This window comes from Passer domesticus, chromosome 15, assembly GCF_036417665.1.
Source record: "Passer domesticus isolate bPasDom1 chromosome 15, bPasDom1.hap1, whole genome shotgun sequence".
Classification (NCBI taxonomy): Eukaryota; Metazoa; Chordata; class Aves; order Passeriformes; family Passeridae; genus Passer; species Passer domesticus.
This window is the reverse complement of record NC_087488.1, coordinates 9802594-9821949: the sequence shown is the minus strand read 5'-3', so window position 1 is coordinate 9821949 and position 19356 is coordinate 9802594. Positions and strand designations below refer to the sequence as shown.

At 38.6% G+C, this 19356-nt stretch overlaps 1 protein-coding gene across 11 annotated transcripts; it reads right to left on the bottom strand.

Annotated features, from left to right (window-relative positions):
* Positions 1–1808: 1808 nt before the first annotated feature.
* Positions 1809–19193, bottom strand: LOC135281640 (transmembrane protein 180-like). Of its 11 annotated transcripts, none has more exons than XM_064390683.1 (8): positions 19151–19173; positions 17451–17564; positions 15708–15886; positions 13662–14396; positions 10576–10730; positions 9026–9109; positions 7858–8001; positions 1809–2915 (listed from the first exon to the last, which is right to left on the bottom strand). In XM_064390683.1, the coding sequence occupies exons 3-8, from the start codon at positions 15858–15860 to the stop codon at positions 2783–2785; spliced, it is 1404 nt and encodes a 467-aa protein (XP_064246753.1). In that variant the 5' UTR covers positions 15861–15886; positions 17451–17564; positions 19151–19173; the 3' UTR covers positions 1809–2782. The 11 variants fall into 11 exon arrangements, with proteins under 11 accessions (XP_064246753.1, XP_064246758.1, XP_064246754.1 ...); XM_064390688.1 differs by having other exon boundaries at positions 15708–15882; positions 19151–19165; XM_064390684.1 differs by lacking the exon at positions 19151–19173 and adding an exon at positions 18361–18471.
* Between the last annotated feature and the right edge of the window lie 163 nt (positions 19194–19356).

The following is a 19356-nucleotide window of genomic DNA, read 5'->3' as shown; positions in this document are numbered from 1 at the left end:
CTTAAATTATCCAGATTAAATTGAGGCATTTTTCCAGCAGTGGGAGTTCAAGCTCAGATACTGTTGGCTAATAAGGAGAGAAAGCAGGGAAAGCAGCTGTTGTAAGACACTGAACTTTTGCCTTTGATCATCCTTTACTTGATTCACAGCCAAAACCAATCATGTAGGTTCAGCAGAAGATAACAGAGTTTAGTGGGTGACAGAGAAATGGAGAATAAGCAATGTCAGTCACAGCACAGTGCCAGCCTTCTATTCCCACAGGAACACCACCACCCAAATTTAAAGCATCCTTCCAGACCTCTTTGGGATTGACTATTGATGCTCTAAAACACATTTCTCCAGCCCTTATAGCAAGGGAAATAGGACAGACACATGGGAGAATAGTGCATAGTAAATTTGGAAAATTATTAATATTTTACATATTAAATAATTTGAATTGTATTTCTCAGGTTTTTTTCTAAACAGGTTTATTCTACAGTTAATGTCTCCTGCCTTCAGGCTGTCTTGCTTAGGAATCTTTGATTATGTACTTTTCCTGTAAGAATTCCAGAGATGCAGCAGATTGTAGAGCTTACTCAAACAGTGCATTGAGTCACATCACTCCTTACTCCTTTCCTTATTTCAGCAAATTGATGGTAACTTTACCAGACATTTTCCAGAAAGAAATCATTCTGATGATTTCAATGAATTCTTGATGTAATTTTGACTCTTAAAACCACTTATTAGATTTCCTCTTGTATAGCATGGTAGTCTTCCAGTTGTACACTATATTCTAGTAACTTATTATTAGAAATAACTAACACAGTCACCTAACAAACCCTGTTTATGGTACAATAATGTTATTTTACTGTATATGTTAAAATATATATTCTATGAAGATAGGATAAACATGGGAAATTTAGGAAATACAGAAACAATAAATGAAAAAGAGACTATTTAATGTTATTACCATTTTAAAGGAACTGTCAGGGAGAAGACTGTTTCATATAGTGAATCAAAGATTGTGTTAACTTAAATTCCTTTGACTTCTGCTCCTGCCTTTCAGACATGAAATAAATACATACAATGCAGGAAACCTTTTCAAATTCAAAACCTGAACACACAGGCTGTATCTGCTCTGGTATTTGTATTTACCTGTCCACAGAGTATTTACACAAGTGATGCTGTATGTGCATCACATCATACTGTCAGCATGCACAATGCAAATGGGCAACAGCCTCTCTGACAAGACAGGTAAAAACCAGATAAGGCAACTTCAAACTTCACCACAGTGCTGGCTTCTTACATTTTAACATAAATCTTCATATTTCTATCAAAGGATTCATTTGGATTTCTAAATATTTAATGATGATCTACCTCTTTTTCATTCATTGCCTTGAAAGCACTTCACACTTCAAAAAAGGCAAGGAAATGATGTTATTTCTACTTTGAAAATGTAAAACCTGAGACACAAATGAATGTTTTTTTCAACTGTGGTATTTCAAATCTCAAACTTCTTCATTAAATTATGCTGGTGTCCACCAAAATGCAAAACCATTTCTTACACTCCTTTTTCTTCCAAGATACCTGTCACAGTAAGTGTAGAGCCTTGAAAATCAGCTTGCTCAGCCTTTTCAAACTGGGATCCACAAAATGCTCTTGTACTTTCAAGTGGCACTCCCTAAGAAAGGTGCTACTAAAACTGTGTTTGTCGAGGCAAAACAACATACAAAAATGCAGTGATTGTATTACACTAAAGGTATTTATCAGTGCACAATTACACCATGGTCTTACCATTACAATGTTTGTAATGAAGAGAGGACTCAGTGTTTCTAAATTTTGGTCAAAACCCCTTTATTTTATAAAAATCACAGGATTCATTTAAAATCTTAACTGATAAGAATTAATCAGAAATTAACTAACTTCAACTTGATGATTCAGAAATTAACTTAAATAGTCAGACACCAAATGAGGTAACCAAAGTAACACCAGTGAACAGGCAGAGCTTGGTTCAGTAACTGTGTGTGCCTGCATTTGTTCCAGAGCTGAACCCTACATCCACAGACTAATGCAGTCCTTGCCACGATGACATTCTGTATGAGGCACTAACTATAGGATACCTTCAAAATTATTTTCCCATTTAAAGCCAGAAAACTGCACTGACCTTCCACCAACCAGAGATTCTGAAAGCCAGTGAGGACTTACTGAGCTTTTCCCATACTGAGCAACACTGAACAGCATCTGAATCCTTTTCTGCTTTAGCCTTACACAGACTTTCAGAGAGTAATTAATTTCTCTTGGATCTTCCCTCGGTAGTTGTCAGATCTGTCTTGATACTGGCCAGCTAGACAGCATCTAAATTTTTATCTCCCTGCCATTCATGAGGGATGTCCACTGGGATCTTCCAGATTACCTTCAAAGATCTGCCATTTTATCAGTATGGCAAAATTAATCCACCAGTAGGCTTGAGAAAATACAGTTCCCTTGAATTCCAGGTGCTGGGTGGGGATCCCTTTCCCTGATCTGCCACATCCTTTCTTCAAATGAGTTAACAGGAATCATTATATACCAAAAATTACTTTAAATAAAGTAATTAAGGAAAAAACCCATTAACAGAAAGCAACTGAACTAGGAAAAACTTGTGTAGGCTCAGCATTAAGGCTGAATGTGAGTCCCAGTCTATAGAGACTGAATGAAACAGCTCAAACTGTGTTTCACCCTTGCAATTTTGCTTTCTCACATGAAAAACTTCCTGAACTCTCTTGTGGTTCAGCAGGAGATGCACTGACCACGGGCTCCATATTCACTGTGGAGCTGCCAGGTGGCTGTTCTGGATGGAAAAGGGAGTCCAGGTCAGGATCTGTAGCACTGCAATGCAGAGGGGAACCAGACAGACCAGGTAGAACATGGCATCATGCAGATCTAAAAATGACCTGCTGAAACAAATGAGAACACAGCTTTCAATATGAAGAGTAACTTCCATGGTCACTAAACGAGTTGTTTTTAAATCATTCTCATTATAAACACATAGACATGCTATTGTACAGTCAATTCTAAGTAAAAGAAATAGAAATATCTTGTGTATTTTCTAATTCTACATACAGATATGTATTATATGTTGTTTTCTCTAGGTGGGAGGAATTCAGACAATTAGCACAGAAAGAGTTAATTTTAATACAACCCAAGAAATCCAGTTCATTACTTTCCTGATTATGTAATAAGAAATCAATTTAAGCAAATTTCATCCAATTACAGAACAGAGCATCCAAAAAGATTTAGTAAAATTTGGAAGAGAAAGAAAAGTAGATAAATGGAAGCAAACATTTGAACATGAAATTAATTTATTTGAGTTGAAATCTGTGCTCTAATTACCCACATAGTGTGATGTCTTAGATGCTGAATGCTAGATAAAAGTAATGATAATTGCACAAAATTCAGGTGTGGTTTCAAGGGCCATTTGAAATATCATGCCTTATTTCATTTGGTTTTAAAATAAGTGATTACAAGATAATATAAGCCATAGAAAGAATAAATGTGAAATCAACACTAGTTTTCTTTTTATGTAATGAATGCATGGTATTTCCTCATTTAAATATTCTCTAATGAAAAATAAATAAAAGCATCAGCAGATATGAATGAAGCAAGAAAATACAGGAATTAAATGAGCTCCCTTTTATGAGCAGTATGGTTTCTGACAGCTCAAAGCATGCATTTTGGCATTCATCTAGTAGGAATCATTATCTACTTGCATTCTGTTAATTATGGGATTCTAATTACTTAAATATCAGGAAAGTCAAGTCAAGCTGAGAAACAGCCCCTAAGTGAACTTTCTCTCCATGAGGCAGTTTATGTTCCTTTCTAATTTTTTTCCTTAGCATTCATGGATGAGATAAGAGACTCACAGAACAGCTATGGACATGGTCCAAAAAACCTAAAATCTGTGAAAAATCCCCCAAACCTTGCGCAGCTTTCTGAATAAAACCTAAGAGCTCCTCTGAATCATGAAAAAAATCAAGTCATGTCTCACTCAGTTTAACAGAAAAAATGTTTGCAAGCTCCAACAAAGCCCAGATTCTGTCCTTAGTACAGACACAGGCTCCTAAATGAGCACAGTTTATCTCAAACCATGTACATGCTAATGCTACACAAGAAAACAAAAGCCCCCAGGCTCACAAGTGAATCACTTAATCACTCGGGCAATTGCATTTGTGGCTGGAAATGTTCACTAGCAGGCCACTGGTCCACAGCCAATGTTTATTGGCAGTGACAACAATTTACCATTTGGAGTTGTTTACTGGCCTGTGTCCAAGTGCATTTCCAGTGCACCTCCAGGAGAGGAGCCCACGTCGAGCACAGCTCTGGCACAGCTGCCCCCGGGACTGCAGGAGCAGTGCCAGCAGGGAGCCACAGACACATTAATAACCGCCTAATGATGAGAACAGGGCTCAGACACAGCTAACAGGATGCTGGGCCTTGCATTTGGCCTGCTCTGCACACTAAAGAGGATTGCAGTTTTCAGTGCTAACATTATTCCATCTTTACACAAAGAACATCTGCAAAATCACTCACACTGTGCAATCCTGATTTGGTTTCAGTGGGATGATGCTGATTTAAGAAAATAATATTACCTATTGTACTGTAAAACCTTAAGTTATTGAAGGAATTATGAAAAAATATAATAGACAAACAAGGAATGGGAAAACATTTCATTAAGGGACTGGGATAAATCAAGAGCAGATCGTGAATTTTATCACAATTACAGTTGAACAAGTAACTTCAGAAATTTCCACATCTACCCTTTTTTTTTTGCACACACAGGAATAAAACATATATTGTTTCCCCAAACAGCCCTAAAATCACTCTGAACAGAATGTCAGGTAGTTCAGTATTCAATATGAAAGCATTAACAGTTTAAAGTGCCTTCAATAAATAATGAAGAATTGCTGCCAAATAACTTCATTCTGAAGAATGAATTTGAAAAGCACTCTCAAGAGAAGCTGGTGGTAGTTGCAGTGGCTCTCCAGAAGAGGGAGGTTTTAAACTAGGCATCTTTTCCATGGCAAAGTAAAAAAAATCAAGCCAAACTAAAAAAATAAAAATAAATAAATAAAAATAATAAAAAAAAAAACAAACCCAAACCAGAACAAGCCATACAGGGCATGCACTGCTTTGCTATGATGAAGGAAGAATGGAAAAATCAGGACACTCCATTCTGCAAAGTACTGCTCAAATTTTAAAGATACTAAAACCACTTTCCATGACAAAGTGCGTAACTTCTGTGCAGTGACCACACTTCCTAAGGATGTGGCACAGCGTGTGAGCAGAGGGCAAGGATCAGCTCTGCCCTGCTGCAGGACTTTGCCTAATTCCAGCCCAGTCTCCAGCCTGCTGAGATCCCACAGTGGCAGTGTGACCCTCTGTGCACACAGCCCCAGCTTTGTGTCACCCCCAAACTTCCTGAGGCTCCATCCTGCCCCATCATCCTGGTCACCAGGAATGCAGCCCAGGCAGGCAATCTCCCCTGCCTTCCCCTGCCCACCAGGCAAGCCATTTAACTGCAGAAGTTTATCAAGTTGGTCAAGCATCACTTCCCCTTGGTGGAGCCATGCTGGCTATTACTGATGATTTTATTGTCCTTACTGTGCCTGGAGCTTTCCAAGATTAGCTGCTCCATCATTGCTGCTACAGTTTAACTCTCAGTTCAAGAAAAAGTAATAATTAGTAGTAAAATAAATTAATAAAAATAATTCAGAATGCAACAAATAGTGTATAGTCTGAATATTCTGCCTTGTCCCAGTAAACAACATTGCTGGAAACTCTTCAGACATATTTATTCAGGGCCCAAACATTTTTTAAATGCAGAATAAGGGTCCTCTGTGCTATCTTCACAACTCACTGCCACTACACCTAATAAAGCACATGCTTTCCAAAGCACTTAATAGATATTGCCAGCTTTGGAGAAGGAGGAAGGACAGAGCTGAGATTGTATTGGCATGGGTCATAATACTTCATTTTATACAATTCACATGTGTGAAAAGCTTTCTTTTCCCCAAAACAGTTTGGGTGTCTTTTAAACAATCTCTTATATTTAATTTCTGTTTGTCCTCAAACAACTTTGTCCTGGGGCAAGAGTATTTTAACTGTCTGCCTATGGCTGAAATATGAGATCAGCCAATAGGTTTTTAATATATATAAAAGTAATTTTAGCTCAGTCAATGGTCTGAGAACAGTGCCAAGGGCAAACTGACTCCCTAGAAACAACTTTGATCTTTCTGGTCTTCATGGATTGTGTATCAACCCTGTACCCCAATTTGCAAGCAAAGGAAAACCCATTCACACACTACATATGCAAGAAACACAGGCAAACTGCTTCGTATTTAAGAAATTATTTTTGAAAGGATGGGCAAGAGAAACATATTTCAGGTGCTCTGATTCACTAATCACAGCTTTGTATGTTTTATGCTATTCCTGGCCCTAGTGAAATAAATAAGATTTCAGCATGACTCAAGTGAAAACACAGGATTTATAGACTGAGCATTCCAAGTATTTCAACCTCTATATCATAAATTTATTGTTGCTATAGTCCAGGGGCTATTTACCAGGCAAAAAAGATTTATGACTTCTGTGATTTAAAATCCATCCACAACGGGATCATTTCTCTGATTGAAAGGGATCAGAACTGCAGTTTTTATGTTGCAAATCTGAATTTCCCTGAATCATCAAGATGAATATATTCAGCCCTCTCATATCCACATCCAGTTCTTCTGCAAAAATCACTCATCTTATTTGACATTATAATGAAGTTCATGTCCTCCTCACATCATCTCACTGGCTATCTACAGAATGCATTAAAAGAAGCTGTTCTCACACATAGCCTCAACTTAAGCTGCCTTTGCTTCTGTCTGGATGCTTTTCTGAAGACCACCTGTTGTTCTTTTATGTCATGCTTGTCCTCATAGATTTTTTTAGAAAATTCCTCAAATATGGAATGTTCTCCTAACCTTAGGTGACACACAACCAGAGCTCTCTCCCTCAGGAGCTATCTCCACAAAAGTTCATATAAAATTGTGTTTACCTGTTCCTTTAGGTTTTTACTGAAAGTTTAGGAGAGCTATGTACCTCCCAGGATATTCATGTGGTTCCCTCAAGTAAATCCTACTCAGGACTGAATTTTCCATTTAGCCCTGACTTCAGTTATTCCTTATGTTGCCACTTCCTCCTGATGGTCATAAATGCAGCCTGTGACCCTTTCAGTGTGGTTATTCCCTGTTCATTTATTTTTATAAAAGCCCACACATGTCCAACTAACCAGCAACCACAGCTTTATGCTGTATTAAGGTCTCCAGGGACTGAAATGCAAGCATTAGCATTAGAATGGTAAGGAGTACAGGAGCCAAAATCATACACTCTTACTCGAGGAAAAGTCTCTCCCTCCAGTGACTGTACTGCTTCCTCTCAAAAAAAAATCTGATTAACATTTTATATTATATATTTAACATTTTATATTATATATTTAAGGAAGTAGGTTTATGAGGTAAACAAAATTCAGATGCCAGGACAACACGTATCTTAATTTGAGCCATTAGGTGATCTCAAACATTTTCTTCCTTTATTGCAAAAAGCCAGGGGATGAAAGGTATCCTTTGCTTTTCAAAATTAGGTAGATATCCTCATATATTGTATATTGTTTAATAAATTATTTACTCTTTAAAAAATATTTGTACTTCTACACAGACAAAAACAACTGATAAGTATTTTAAAATGTTTATGTTTTTGAAGTGCATTTGATGCAAACCAATTTCTGATCAATTTTATTTTTAGATTACAGGAGTATTTCACATTATTTTCTAAGATTTAAAGTATCTCTTTTGAACTCACCTTATATCAGGACGACCAGGTACATTATTCAGGTTATAATATCCATAATGATTTAGTATTGTAACAACAACCATTGGAGCCAAAGATTGGGCAGGCTTGGTAAATAAAGCATTGGTACCAAAAACCATAGAGGAAAGTGGCAATCTAAAATATTTGGGGAAAAAACAAATTATTGCACAGCACAAACTTATTAGTGTATTAATTACAACTGTGATTTTAAAAAGCTTGAAATCCTGTTAATATGCAAATGATAAGTGTCATGATCCTTGGATTTATCTAGTTCACACATTATAGCAAACAGATCTACTCTCATAATGAAATTTAAAATTTTTTGGAAATTAAAAGTTACAAACCTCTATGGGCTGTGTGTATGAGTATATATATATAAAAATACATATACACAGATATATACAGCTTGGCCCTAATTCTGAAGTGACTCGTACTTAAATTCAACTTTGTGCACTTTGAGTAATTATTGAAGTCAGGTTAGACTGAACAGTGCATGGAGAATTAATTACAACTGAAGATTTTGCATGCACAGGCCAGAAAATGAGGCGTTTTTTCCCCATGAAAGCAACAGATCTTGCATTTGAGAGGCAAGTTCTTTAACAGGAGCCAATCTACACTTACATAACAATTGATTGAACCAACAGGAAGTTACGTGCACTTTGATAAAAATCCAAAAGATCAGTGAGCTGCAATATGCTGTTCTGCAGCAGGTTTTATCACTTTTATTTCAGGGAGATAAAGGAACCAGTTAGACTTTGAAACCTGCATTTTACCTGGCATAGGCAAAGCTTTCTTAACACCTTTTCCATCTTGGAAAGCCTCATTCAGAAAATCCCATACATGATTATAGATGTACCTGGTTACAAAGTAATGCACTTGAAGCTAACAAAAGTAAAGCCACACAAATTGGAAGGACTTGGCTTATATTATAGTATGAGAAAAAAGAGAAATGACCTAACAATCTGTTTAAATGACTCTACTGAAGTAACTGCAGGAAATTTTACTCAAGTTCTGATCTTCATGTGTTACACTGCTTTCACAAAAAGTACTTCTGTATCAAGGATCCCAGATCATTTACTGTCTTTACTTTGACATAATTTATTACCAAAGAGTAACAAGGCAAACAGCATGTTCAAAAAAACTGTAATGACTGACATACCTCCTCTTGTGCTTTATTAAATCTGCATCAACAATATCTGCCAAAGGCAAATTGAACAAGCTAAATGAAGCTTGTACAATTACCCTAAAGAAAAACAAAATGTTGAAGATGTTCACAGTTCTTATATTCACTTCATAATGAAATTGTAACTGACATTCAAACACAAACACACCAACACAGATATTCTGCAAACACACAAAGCTGAGATGTTCCTTAAAACATGAAAGCATTACCAGATCTGTTCTTACTTGAGAATTAGAAATCAATATGCAAACCTAAAAGTGGGGGGTTTTCTTCTTTTTTTTTTTTGCTGGACATTGGTGTAAAAGGTTGTGAACACTCTGACAATAAGTTTAACATTATCAGTAAATGTCATTTTAAATTATCAGGAGAAAAGAAACACCTCAGAAAAAGGGGAAACTGAAAATTTGCTCTTGAAGTCTGGAAAAGACCATGTGGAAGATAAACTTTGAAGTGGAAGAATTAGAATAGAAAGAATAGTTTACATGCATTCCTAGATCTGTATTTACAGTGTATACAGGTGTATATAGATATGCACAGACACACAGAAACACACACATACAAAGCTGATTGTTAACAAATAGCCAAATGAAACAATAAACTAAAATATTACAATTTCTGTCATTAAATTTTGGGTAGGATGAGCTTTTACTAACAAGGTACTTTGAACAACTAGCTCTTTAAACATACAGTCTTTAGGTACCTCAGAATTTTTTCTTGGAGAAATCAAAGCACATCTTCATCATTTAAAACATGCAGATAACGAAATTCAATTTACTGTTCACACAATTCAGTGTTAGAGTAGCCCACGACTGCAATACTGAAAATAAGAAAGAAAATGGGGTGGGGAGGGGAAGATGAAGAAAAAGAGGAAAGGAAAGAACATGGAGGAAAGACAACAATGAAAGAGAACATGAAGAAATAAAAACAAACAGCTGTAACAGTATTCTGATACAAACAGCTCTTTATCTTGAAATAAGGTTTTCCATGTATCATTATGTATTTATGTGAAAATACTCCAGCTTGGCATCTTGCTGCTGAGCACCAGAGGGAATGGGCTCAGTGCTGTTTAACAGACACCTGAGTTAGCCCTGTCTGCCTGCAGTGCAGCACACAAGTGTTCCTGCAACACAGGGGGAGGTCTGGGCTTTCCTAGCAAACAGTCCCTGGGGAGAGAGACTCTTTTCTCTGCTGAGCTCTTCCCTGTCTGTGGAAAACATGAGATTCTCCTCCCTTGCATCTCAGGTTAAAATGACTGGAGGCATGTGCCTGCAAACCATAATTGCTGTTTTGCATTTTAGACTGTTTTTATTTCAAGCAGAAAATAAAAGCTGAAACAAAATGAAATGAAAGCCAGGAAAAAAAAAAGAAGAAGAAAAGCTGTAACTACAGTTTCAACTTTTCTGGTAAGTGAAATAGAATGAAAACCATGAAAGCAGAGGCAGAATCTTCATTGTAATAAAAGCAAGTATCTACTCTATCAGAAGTATTTCAGCTGTGTCTATGGACAGGGGAGTGGATTTACTCACATGTTTGTTGTGACATAAAATGCCAGCAGATAATAGTGTTCTTGCCCTAGAAGACACATGACAGCAGCAGCTACTCCTTCATAGTAAAAGGAAAACAAGATGATTCTGTAATAACCAAACTTCTTCAACGAAGCATGACTGAGAAGAACAAGGCACTGAAAAGATAATACATACACATATAGGATGAAAAGGTACAGTACAGTGTCTCAGCCTCAGGAGAGCTATAAAACACAAACCTGACATAATTAATACCCTTTAAAGAAAAGAAAAACCAAACAATGATCCTTTCTAAGAAGGGATATTCAACAAAATTTTAAAAACTAGAAATTGAACAAAGACAATTCTCTACTGGCTCATTCTATGCCACTTCTACTGGGTACAGCATCCTTTCACTCAAAAACTAGCCACTGAGAACTGCTATATCCTGAGGGAAACAGTTCTCCAGAATGCCTAACTATTATTTAATAGTTATTATATTATATATTATTTAATGCTCATGAGCTTTACTTTTGATATCCCTTAAAGTATTTGCTTTCCAGTATGGTAACTGTAAATCAAGCATCTTGCCATGTAACTGCTGAAAAGATGTATTTTCAGCAATTGCTTTTTCATTAATGTTACTATTTTCATTGACATTTATAGAAATCAAGCATGATTTTAAGTTGTCAAAGCAAGCTCACCAGGACAGCTTTGACTAAGCAAGTTAGAGTCTTTACTAGCAAGCAGAGAAAGGCAGAGGCCAGTGCTTGTGCATGGCTGAGTTTTAATTTTGCCACTCTTGGCAAGGAGTTGATTCTGAAAATCTAGTGACTGGTTAACTCATGAAAATTATATTAAGTGCTGATTATAGTATGAACAAAATTTAAGTTCTACATTGTTCCTCACTTTTCAGTTTCAATAGGGCATTCTGCAACGAATTATGTTATTTTTATTATATGGGCCTTTGTCACCATCTACATGTACATGGTCCTCACCTCTGTCACAAATATACACAAAAGATCTGTGGATCTGTATAAAGATCCACATTTTCTCCTTTCTTGTGTGTTACAGAGATGAACTGTGTAATATTCAGATGAAGAACAGGAAAGAATGTTCCTTGTACAATTGTTCCCACACTGAACTGCTTTAACATGACAAATAAAAGCAGGATGCTACGGTCAAAGATTACCATGGCAAATGCTATTGTACAAAAAGCTCAAGATTTCTACTTGGTCAGGGAGGTAAAACAAATCTGGAAAGGTAAGAAAAATAGCTTGTTATAAGAAATTTAAAACATACTCCTCCCCCTGGCTGTTTTCAGGGATTTTGCTGAAAAGTGCCTCCACTAGAAATACTCAGGGATCATGTAATGCCTGCTATTGTAAACACCATGTTCCTGTCTCCCTGTCATTGCAAAATAACCCTGTCTCAGGAAGTACTTATGACTGAGAAAATTCCTCACTACTTGCACGTCTTTAAGACTGTGTGTTTGTAAAGAAAATACTAACAATGATGCAAATTCAAAGTTGTTTGTCTGTGTTACAGCAACATTTTCCTTGTGGGCAGGTTGTGTTCCTCACATCCACTACTAGAAGGAACCTAAGTCAGAAGCTGAATTCTAGTAGAGGCCACTGAAGCAGAGTTCCTAAAAAGGAGCTTTATTTTACAAGGGTTGGGTGTTTTTCCAGTAAGTGAAGTTCAGGACATTGCCATCAGAGAATTCTCTTATTGTATCTTGAGCTCAAAGGGACAAAACTTGAGAAAAATAAGGTCACAGCAAACCCTCTACGGTTCAGTGACCTTCTAGACAAAGAGTCTCTGGGGAGCAGAGAGGGATGCATTTTCTGAAAGATTGTTCTTTTCACACTGTCACACTGATTTTATCAATAAAAGTGATTGCTATGTATCAAGTGTAAAATTATTTAAGCTTTCCTAACTTCTGTAGCTTCTAATTTATTTCCAAAGTTCATTACCTGTCTGAGGTACAGGGGAAAACCCCAAAACTATTAAAGCTGTGATAAGGACAAAAATTAAAATTATAGATAGTTATAGAACAGAAGGTATGTTCAGGATCTGTATGTTTTATAGGTAAAAGCCCAAATGGGAACTGAAATTGAGCTGTGAATTCCAGTTGAATTTTCATTTATCTTCTTATACATATTACTTATCAAAACTCATTACAATTTAATGAATGTAATAGCCTGATTTAAAAAAAACTTCTGAACACCATCAGCACCTATGATGTCAGGATACTCCTATTTTGAGTACCCTAACTTTCATCATCCAACAGGGAAACACAGAGAAAGTTTTTAAAGTTCTAGAGAAAGAAGTTAGAAGGAAATGAACAGAGGAATTTTTTATTTACTGCAGACAAGTATGGTCAAATTCTGTGGGATATACTTTTGCTGCTTGTTTTCACACATTACCCTTTTGGGCTCTCTTTCTCTTTTCAGTTCATTATTCCTCCCCTCATCCCTGACTGGGCTCTTAGAAGTATGTCTCTCTTCCCCTAAATACTGCTGACCAAGAGACCAATCAACAAACAAATGGGAGTGTATTATTCTTCAAAAGCAGCTATTTAGAGATTTGTTTGGTTTCCATGACTGAGATACTACATATTTTAACAATGCCTTTCATACTTAATAATTTTTTTCTGGTATTTTGAGCATTTTATTTCAGAAACTTCCTGAAGAGGAGCTTAGTCTTTCATTTGTAATACACAGCATTGGAAAACAGAACAAATCCAAAAAATAATTCAGAATTCTATAGATTTTGCTTTAGAAATGCTTGATCTTGGCCATGTTTTTCATTCCTTCATGCTTAGGTATGATAAGTGCTGGAGGATACAAAACATTCATTCCTTGCCTACTCAAGTCTCACATTGGTTTAAACACATGTTCCACCAGCCTGTCTGCTCTCTCTATCTCTTACACTTGATCAGCCTGCACTGAGGTACTTTCTTCTTCTAGAGCACTGGGGAGTGAGATTCAGTACTCATTTTGGCAAATACCTTATGCCAAATACAGCATTTTTCAAGCATTCAATGGATACTGTGAACTACTAAAACACCAGGTTTTCATATTCGGAAATAAAATATGACTGCCTACCTGAGGACAAATAAAACCTGCTCCATACATGATACTTCTTACTGAGGAAGAAAGGACATCCTTAGGAATAAGATTATCCGCAAAGATCATCATAAAATTGTTGTAGAAGGCTAGGTGGAAGACTTGAAAGAAGTTCATTGTTACAAAACACAGGAAGTTCTTCTCTGTCATGATCTGTTTGGTCAATGAAACTACTGAGGCCAGGGAGAAAGCTCCATCACTGTTTTCCAGATTAGCATCCTCTGTATGAACGTCCCTCTGCTCATACTGACTTGTGCTGTATTTACCTGTACAACACATACACGCTGTGGCCAGCGCTGCGACCAGAACAGCGAACGCCTGAAAATAAGCAAAATTTTCCATATTATCCGAAACCAGCCCGCAGAACAGAACGCTGCTGGAGCCCAGCAGCGTGGCCACCTGGCTGTACTGGATGAGCCTGAGCCTGCTGTCGTGCCTGCTGGAGCTCTCGGCGAAGAGCGCGCACTGCGCCAGCAGCACGAAGGTCAGCAGGCCGTCGAAGGCGCAGAGCGCGACGGCGAGGTGCAGGCCGCAGAGCCAGTCGCCCTCCTGGTAGTGCCTCCAGGGGAACCATGGCAGCAGGAAGGCCAGGCCGTACAGAGGGGCCCCGTACAAGATGGAGAACTGGCGCCTGGCGCAGCACTTCAGCCGGGAGTTGTCTTGAATGTAGCCGAAAAGGGGATCGTTGATGGCGTTCCAGATCATGAACACGACCTGCCGCGAGCAAGGGGATCTGTCACTACTGGCATTCTTCTACAGAGATGATGCAAACACAGCAGATTTATTGAAAAGAAACTTCAGTTCTGACAATAAATAAATATATAGTGTCACCATGATATTTTCTGAAAAATCCTTTGCTAGGGTTTTTCTCCTAGCTGAGAAACCTCAGAAAAGAAATGTAAACAATTATCAATTGTTTACATAGATAACTAACATTATCTAACTATCTGATGGCTGTGGAATGTGGTCTGGACATTGTTTACCAACAGGTGCATCTTAGACTGGTCCATGTGGATTGTTTTTACTTTATGAACAATCACAGCCACCTGTGTTGAGGCTGTGAGCAGTCACAGGATTCTGTAACTCATTCCCTGCCTTTTCTTTCTAGCCTTCTGATGGATCTTTTCTCTGTATTCTTTTCAGTACAGTTTTAGTATAGCAATATAATATAATACAATATAATACAATATAATACAATATAATATAATATAATATAATATAATATAATATAATATAATATAATATAATATAATATAATAATCAGGCTTCTGAAACATGGAGTCAAGATTCTCATCTCTCCCCTCATCCTGGGACCCTCGAACACAACCACAACATAGAAAAGCTACTCAGAGTAGAACAGGTCTTAGAGTCTTAGTACAGCTACTTAGGTCTTAGTAACAGCCACTGAGAGTCAAAACAGACTCTAAAACAAATTCTTGTGGGTATTCATAGGTTTATAGAAATTTTGAAAAAATAAGATTGAGGAAGTAGGTAGGTGACCAACAACATGTGAAAGAAACTGTCTCTAAGACTCCACTCTTTCAAAACCTTATATATCTGGGCTGTCATCCTGCAAAGCTCAGATATTATTCTCACAGTAAGTTAATTCAAAACATGAGCTGGCCCATTACTTTCAGGAGACCATTTACAATGTGAGTTACTCACATGGATAATGACTTGCAGGATAAATGCAGTATTTAAGTACTTAAACAGTTCATAGGAAAGCACTAATGTCAAACTTATCTATGGAGCTGAGGTGCAAAATCAGTTTAGAAAATTACTTCAAGCTATCAAATGTAAAAATCTTTTCAGCAATTAAGTCTGGTGATTTTTACTCTACAGACTGCGAATGATCTGCTTTATGTGTAAGTTCCATTGCTTATGGATTAACTAAAGTCAAAGATAATTTACTGTTAATTAATTGCAATGATTCCAAAATTAATCTGTCATTAAAAGGATCACTTTGTTGCAATAACACTGACGCATAGCACAACACGGTAATCAAAATATTCCATTGTACAGTACCTGTGCTACATGAAATCCTGTTTCTGAAATTTTGTATCGGTTTACGAAGAGCTTAACGTAGTAGAAATTAAAAATGCTGTTCATCATTCCAGCACCTAAGGTAGTCATAGAATATGCCAGTGCATTAGCATGAATTCCCCAGAGAATCTTCATCTTCCAAGAGCACAGCTCTCTTCTTCCTCAAGTTACAAGAGAGAATTACAACAATTAGTAGAATAATTTTCCAAATTAAAATAACATGAGGGATTTGCTTGTTTCAGAGGTGCAGAAATGTACTATTGGAGGAAAATGTTCCCATTCTTCCTTTTTATAAAAATCAGAAACACATTTTACTGAGTGATAAGACACTGAGCCCAAAATACTAAGTTATTAGGTGACACTTCTAAGTATAAACAGTACTTAAAACTCAATGGAACAAGTAGACAAAAATTCGAAAGAAACCCTTCCAAAACTGATGTACAGACTCCACTCAAAAACCTGCTATTGCAAACACTCATTTGGTGTAGAGTTCAAAGTAATTGCATACATTTTAGATCTTTCTTGCTAGTTGTATATTCTTAAAATTATGGACTGTGTTGGAATGAAGTGACTCAACCTCTAATGTATTCCAATGCTATGAATGTCAAATGCAGCATGCACGTAGATGAATATTTCTTTCAAAACAAATACCAAGTTTTGCCCTTCTGTTTTGAAATACTAATTGTTAAGAAGTCATGGAAGCAATATTTTCACCCAATAAACCATAAAACAATTAAAACAAAACACCTTTAAATTAACATTTTCATGGTATGGAAAAGTGCATGTAAATAAAATGTAGCAAGGGACACACACACCATTTATCTGCCCAAATAGCAGAGATTCAGCCCAAGAACACAGATTTCTTTAATGTACCATTCAGATATTCAGCCAACAGCTTTTTAAGATGCTGATCTTTTCCATCAATTATCTTAGCATGTTTGGTGTAAACTATGCCATGAAAGGAGCCAGCTCCAGGGAACCTCTACCTTTTAAAGCTGTTTAATAGCTACCTAAAATTAGCCCTTGACCATACTTGATTCTATAAGCCCAATACATAATTACTCCCAGGTACCTGTTTTTTTTTAACTGAGGCTTTATTCATTTTGACATCTGTCTGCTACCTCAAGTTCAAATTTCAGCCTTCCTATGCAGAGCTTTACAACCTGCTTTGTGCCAATAGTTGACAGGTTGCTCCTCTGCATATTAACAATTTTACCGTAAATGCAATTTTCACACGTCCATCAAAACACCTACTTTGAATATCTGCTTGATCAGCAGCTCTACAAGCAGCTCCCTGAACTCCTCATAAAAATAACCATGGCAGAAACAGGAAATGAAAGCCAAGGCTCTTTCCAGCCTTCCTGTGGTTTACAGGAGGCTGAGGAGAGGCTGCTGTGCAGGAAGGGAGGAACTTCCCAATCACCAGGCAAGGAGCACACAAAAGCCACAAAGCAGGTAGGGACTGGGGAGGATGGAGCAGGCAGCTCCTCCATCCCCCAGCATGGGAAATGAACTCTTGAACAGCAAATAAAGTGTGGATGCACTTCTGCATATGATGCTGTGGTATGAAACATGATGCAAAGAGGAGGTAACTTCATTTTATAGCTAAAAAAAAAGTCAAGCTGACAAACAACTGGAACCCTAGGATTTGTTTTATTAAAGCCAATTTATTTCTGAGAATATGACTGATTTTTTAAACTATTTGAAAATGACCATGATGTGTACCTTCAAACTTCTTTTTCTACACCTGTTAAGACAATACCATTTTCAAGGGATAAAATTTTTGCATCTTTTGCATCTTTGCAGCAAGTTTGGTTTCACAATCTTTTACTGAGAAACCTAAAATGAAGGAAAAGGTTATTGAAAAGATGTACAATTGAAATGTTTATTTTTAAAAATAAGTTTGATATTAATATGAAAGTCATTACAATGAGTATGTTATTGGCAAGTGTCACATTTGCTCTTTAGAGCCTTCACAAATATACTTAATGAAATTATTTATATAGTGGATATTAGGGCTTTTGGAAAGGTAGACATTTCACCTCTATTTCTACCTGGAGCACCCTGCACAGGCTTTCCAAATGGAGAATTGGGAAATTTTACTTTCCTTCAAATTCCACAATCACTAAGAATAAAAGTGCTTCACACTAACATTACCAGCAGTCATTTCTAAACTGTTTGGCTCGATTCCTTCTGACAGAAATAAAAAATGGTCCCCTCAGAAAATCTGAAAGCTATTTGAAATTTCTTCAACAAAAATCTCCTAACTATGCACAAACTGGTCTCTAGTACCATGAGTAATTGTACTATGCAGGATCTGACACAACTCTACCCTAATTGGTACATCTAGTCGTGCACCTTGTTTATGAAATAGGTTCAATTAGAAGTTGAGGTACCACACTTCCTTCCCCAGATGTTCCCTTTAATAGCACTACAATGAAATCATGCACGAGCATCCCCTCCCTCTTCTTAATAGTCAGCCTTTATATTGAGCAGGTTAAAGCGCTGGTGAACATTTTGTGACTCACAGAAGGCAGATCGGTTTCAGAAATTTCTAGTGGTTACAGCTGTCTTAATAACTCAGAGGCCGAAAAGAACAAGCTGTTCGGGCCAGTGAGATGTACTCTGACATTACCTGCATTTCTCCCACAGCAGGATGACAACGGCTAAAAGAAATTAGAGCAAGAGTCTAAAGAAGAAAAGTGGATTCCGAGAGATAATAGCAAACGTTGCCTGAGGCGCACTGGGTGCCATGCTGCTCTGCCGCTCTGGGTCCCAAACCGCTGTGCCATGCTCACAGCCCTGACACACTGGTCGGACACACGCATCTTCCTCATCCTTCTGACGTGACTGCACCACACCAAGACGGGAACCAGAATAAACGCTCTGCCAGTCCCGAGGGTGGCACTGAGGGGAGACTCGGGGTGCTCACAGAGCCAGCCGGGCCGTGGCACCGGCCGAGCCCGCTGCGAGCGCTGAGGGCCGGGGCGCGGGGCTCGCAGGACGGCACCTTTGGAAGGGCTCGCCTGCTAACAATAGGGAAGTTACGCTCGTTTTCCTCAGCACGTCCCTGGCCAGGAAACACGGCTCCCTCCGCTTTGTGCGGTGAAGAGGCGAGAGCGAGCGGCGGCCGCTCGAGCGAGGTGCGGGGACGGAGCCAGCCCTTCTCGGACCGCGGGCTCCCCGCTCCGCCCTGCCCTCCCGCACTCCGGCGGACAGGCGGCCCGCACCTGGACGCCACGCCGGGCCCCTCCTCAGGGCTCTTCCCTCAGCGCTCCCAACACGGGGCAACAACGAGCCCCGGCTTTCCCTACGCCAAGTCGCACTATCCCACCCCGGCCTGCGCCAGCTCTCCTCCGCCACCAGCCGCAGCCGGCATCCCTCAGCGCCGGCGACCACCGCCCCTTGCAGCGGCACCGACCCACCTCTGCTGACGGGAGGCTGCGCACCGCGGGGCGGGGCGCGGCTGCCTCGGGCCCGCCCTCTCTTCGCTCTCATTGGTCATTTGATATGAATTCGCCTTATGATTGGTGTAGCCTCCTTTCGATCTGCGCGGCGGGCGGCTCGCCATTGGCCGCCCGCCGGCGAGGCGAGGCGAGGGTGCTGTGTTTGAATCGCAGGAGGCGGGGGG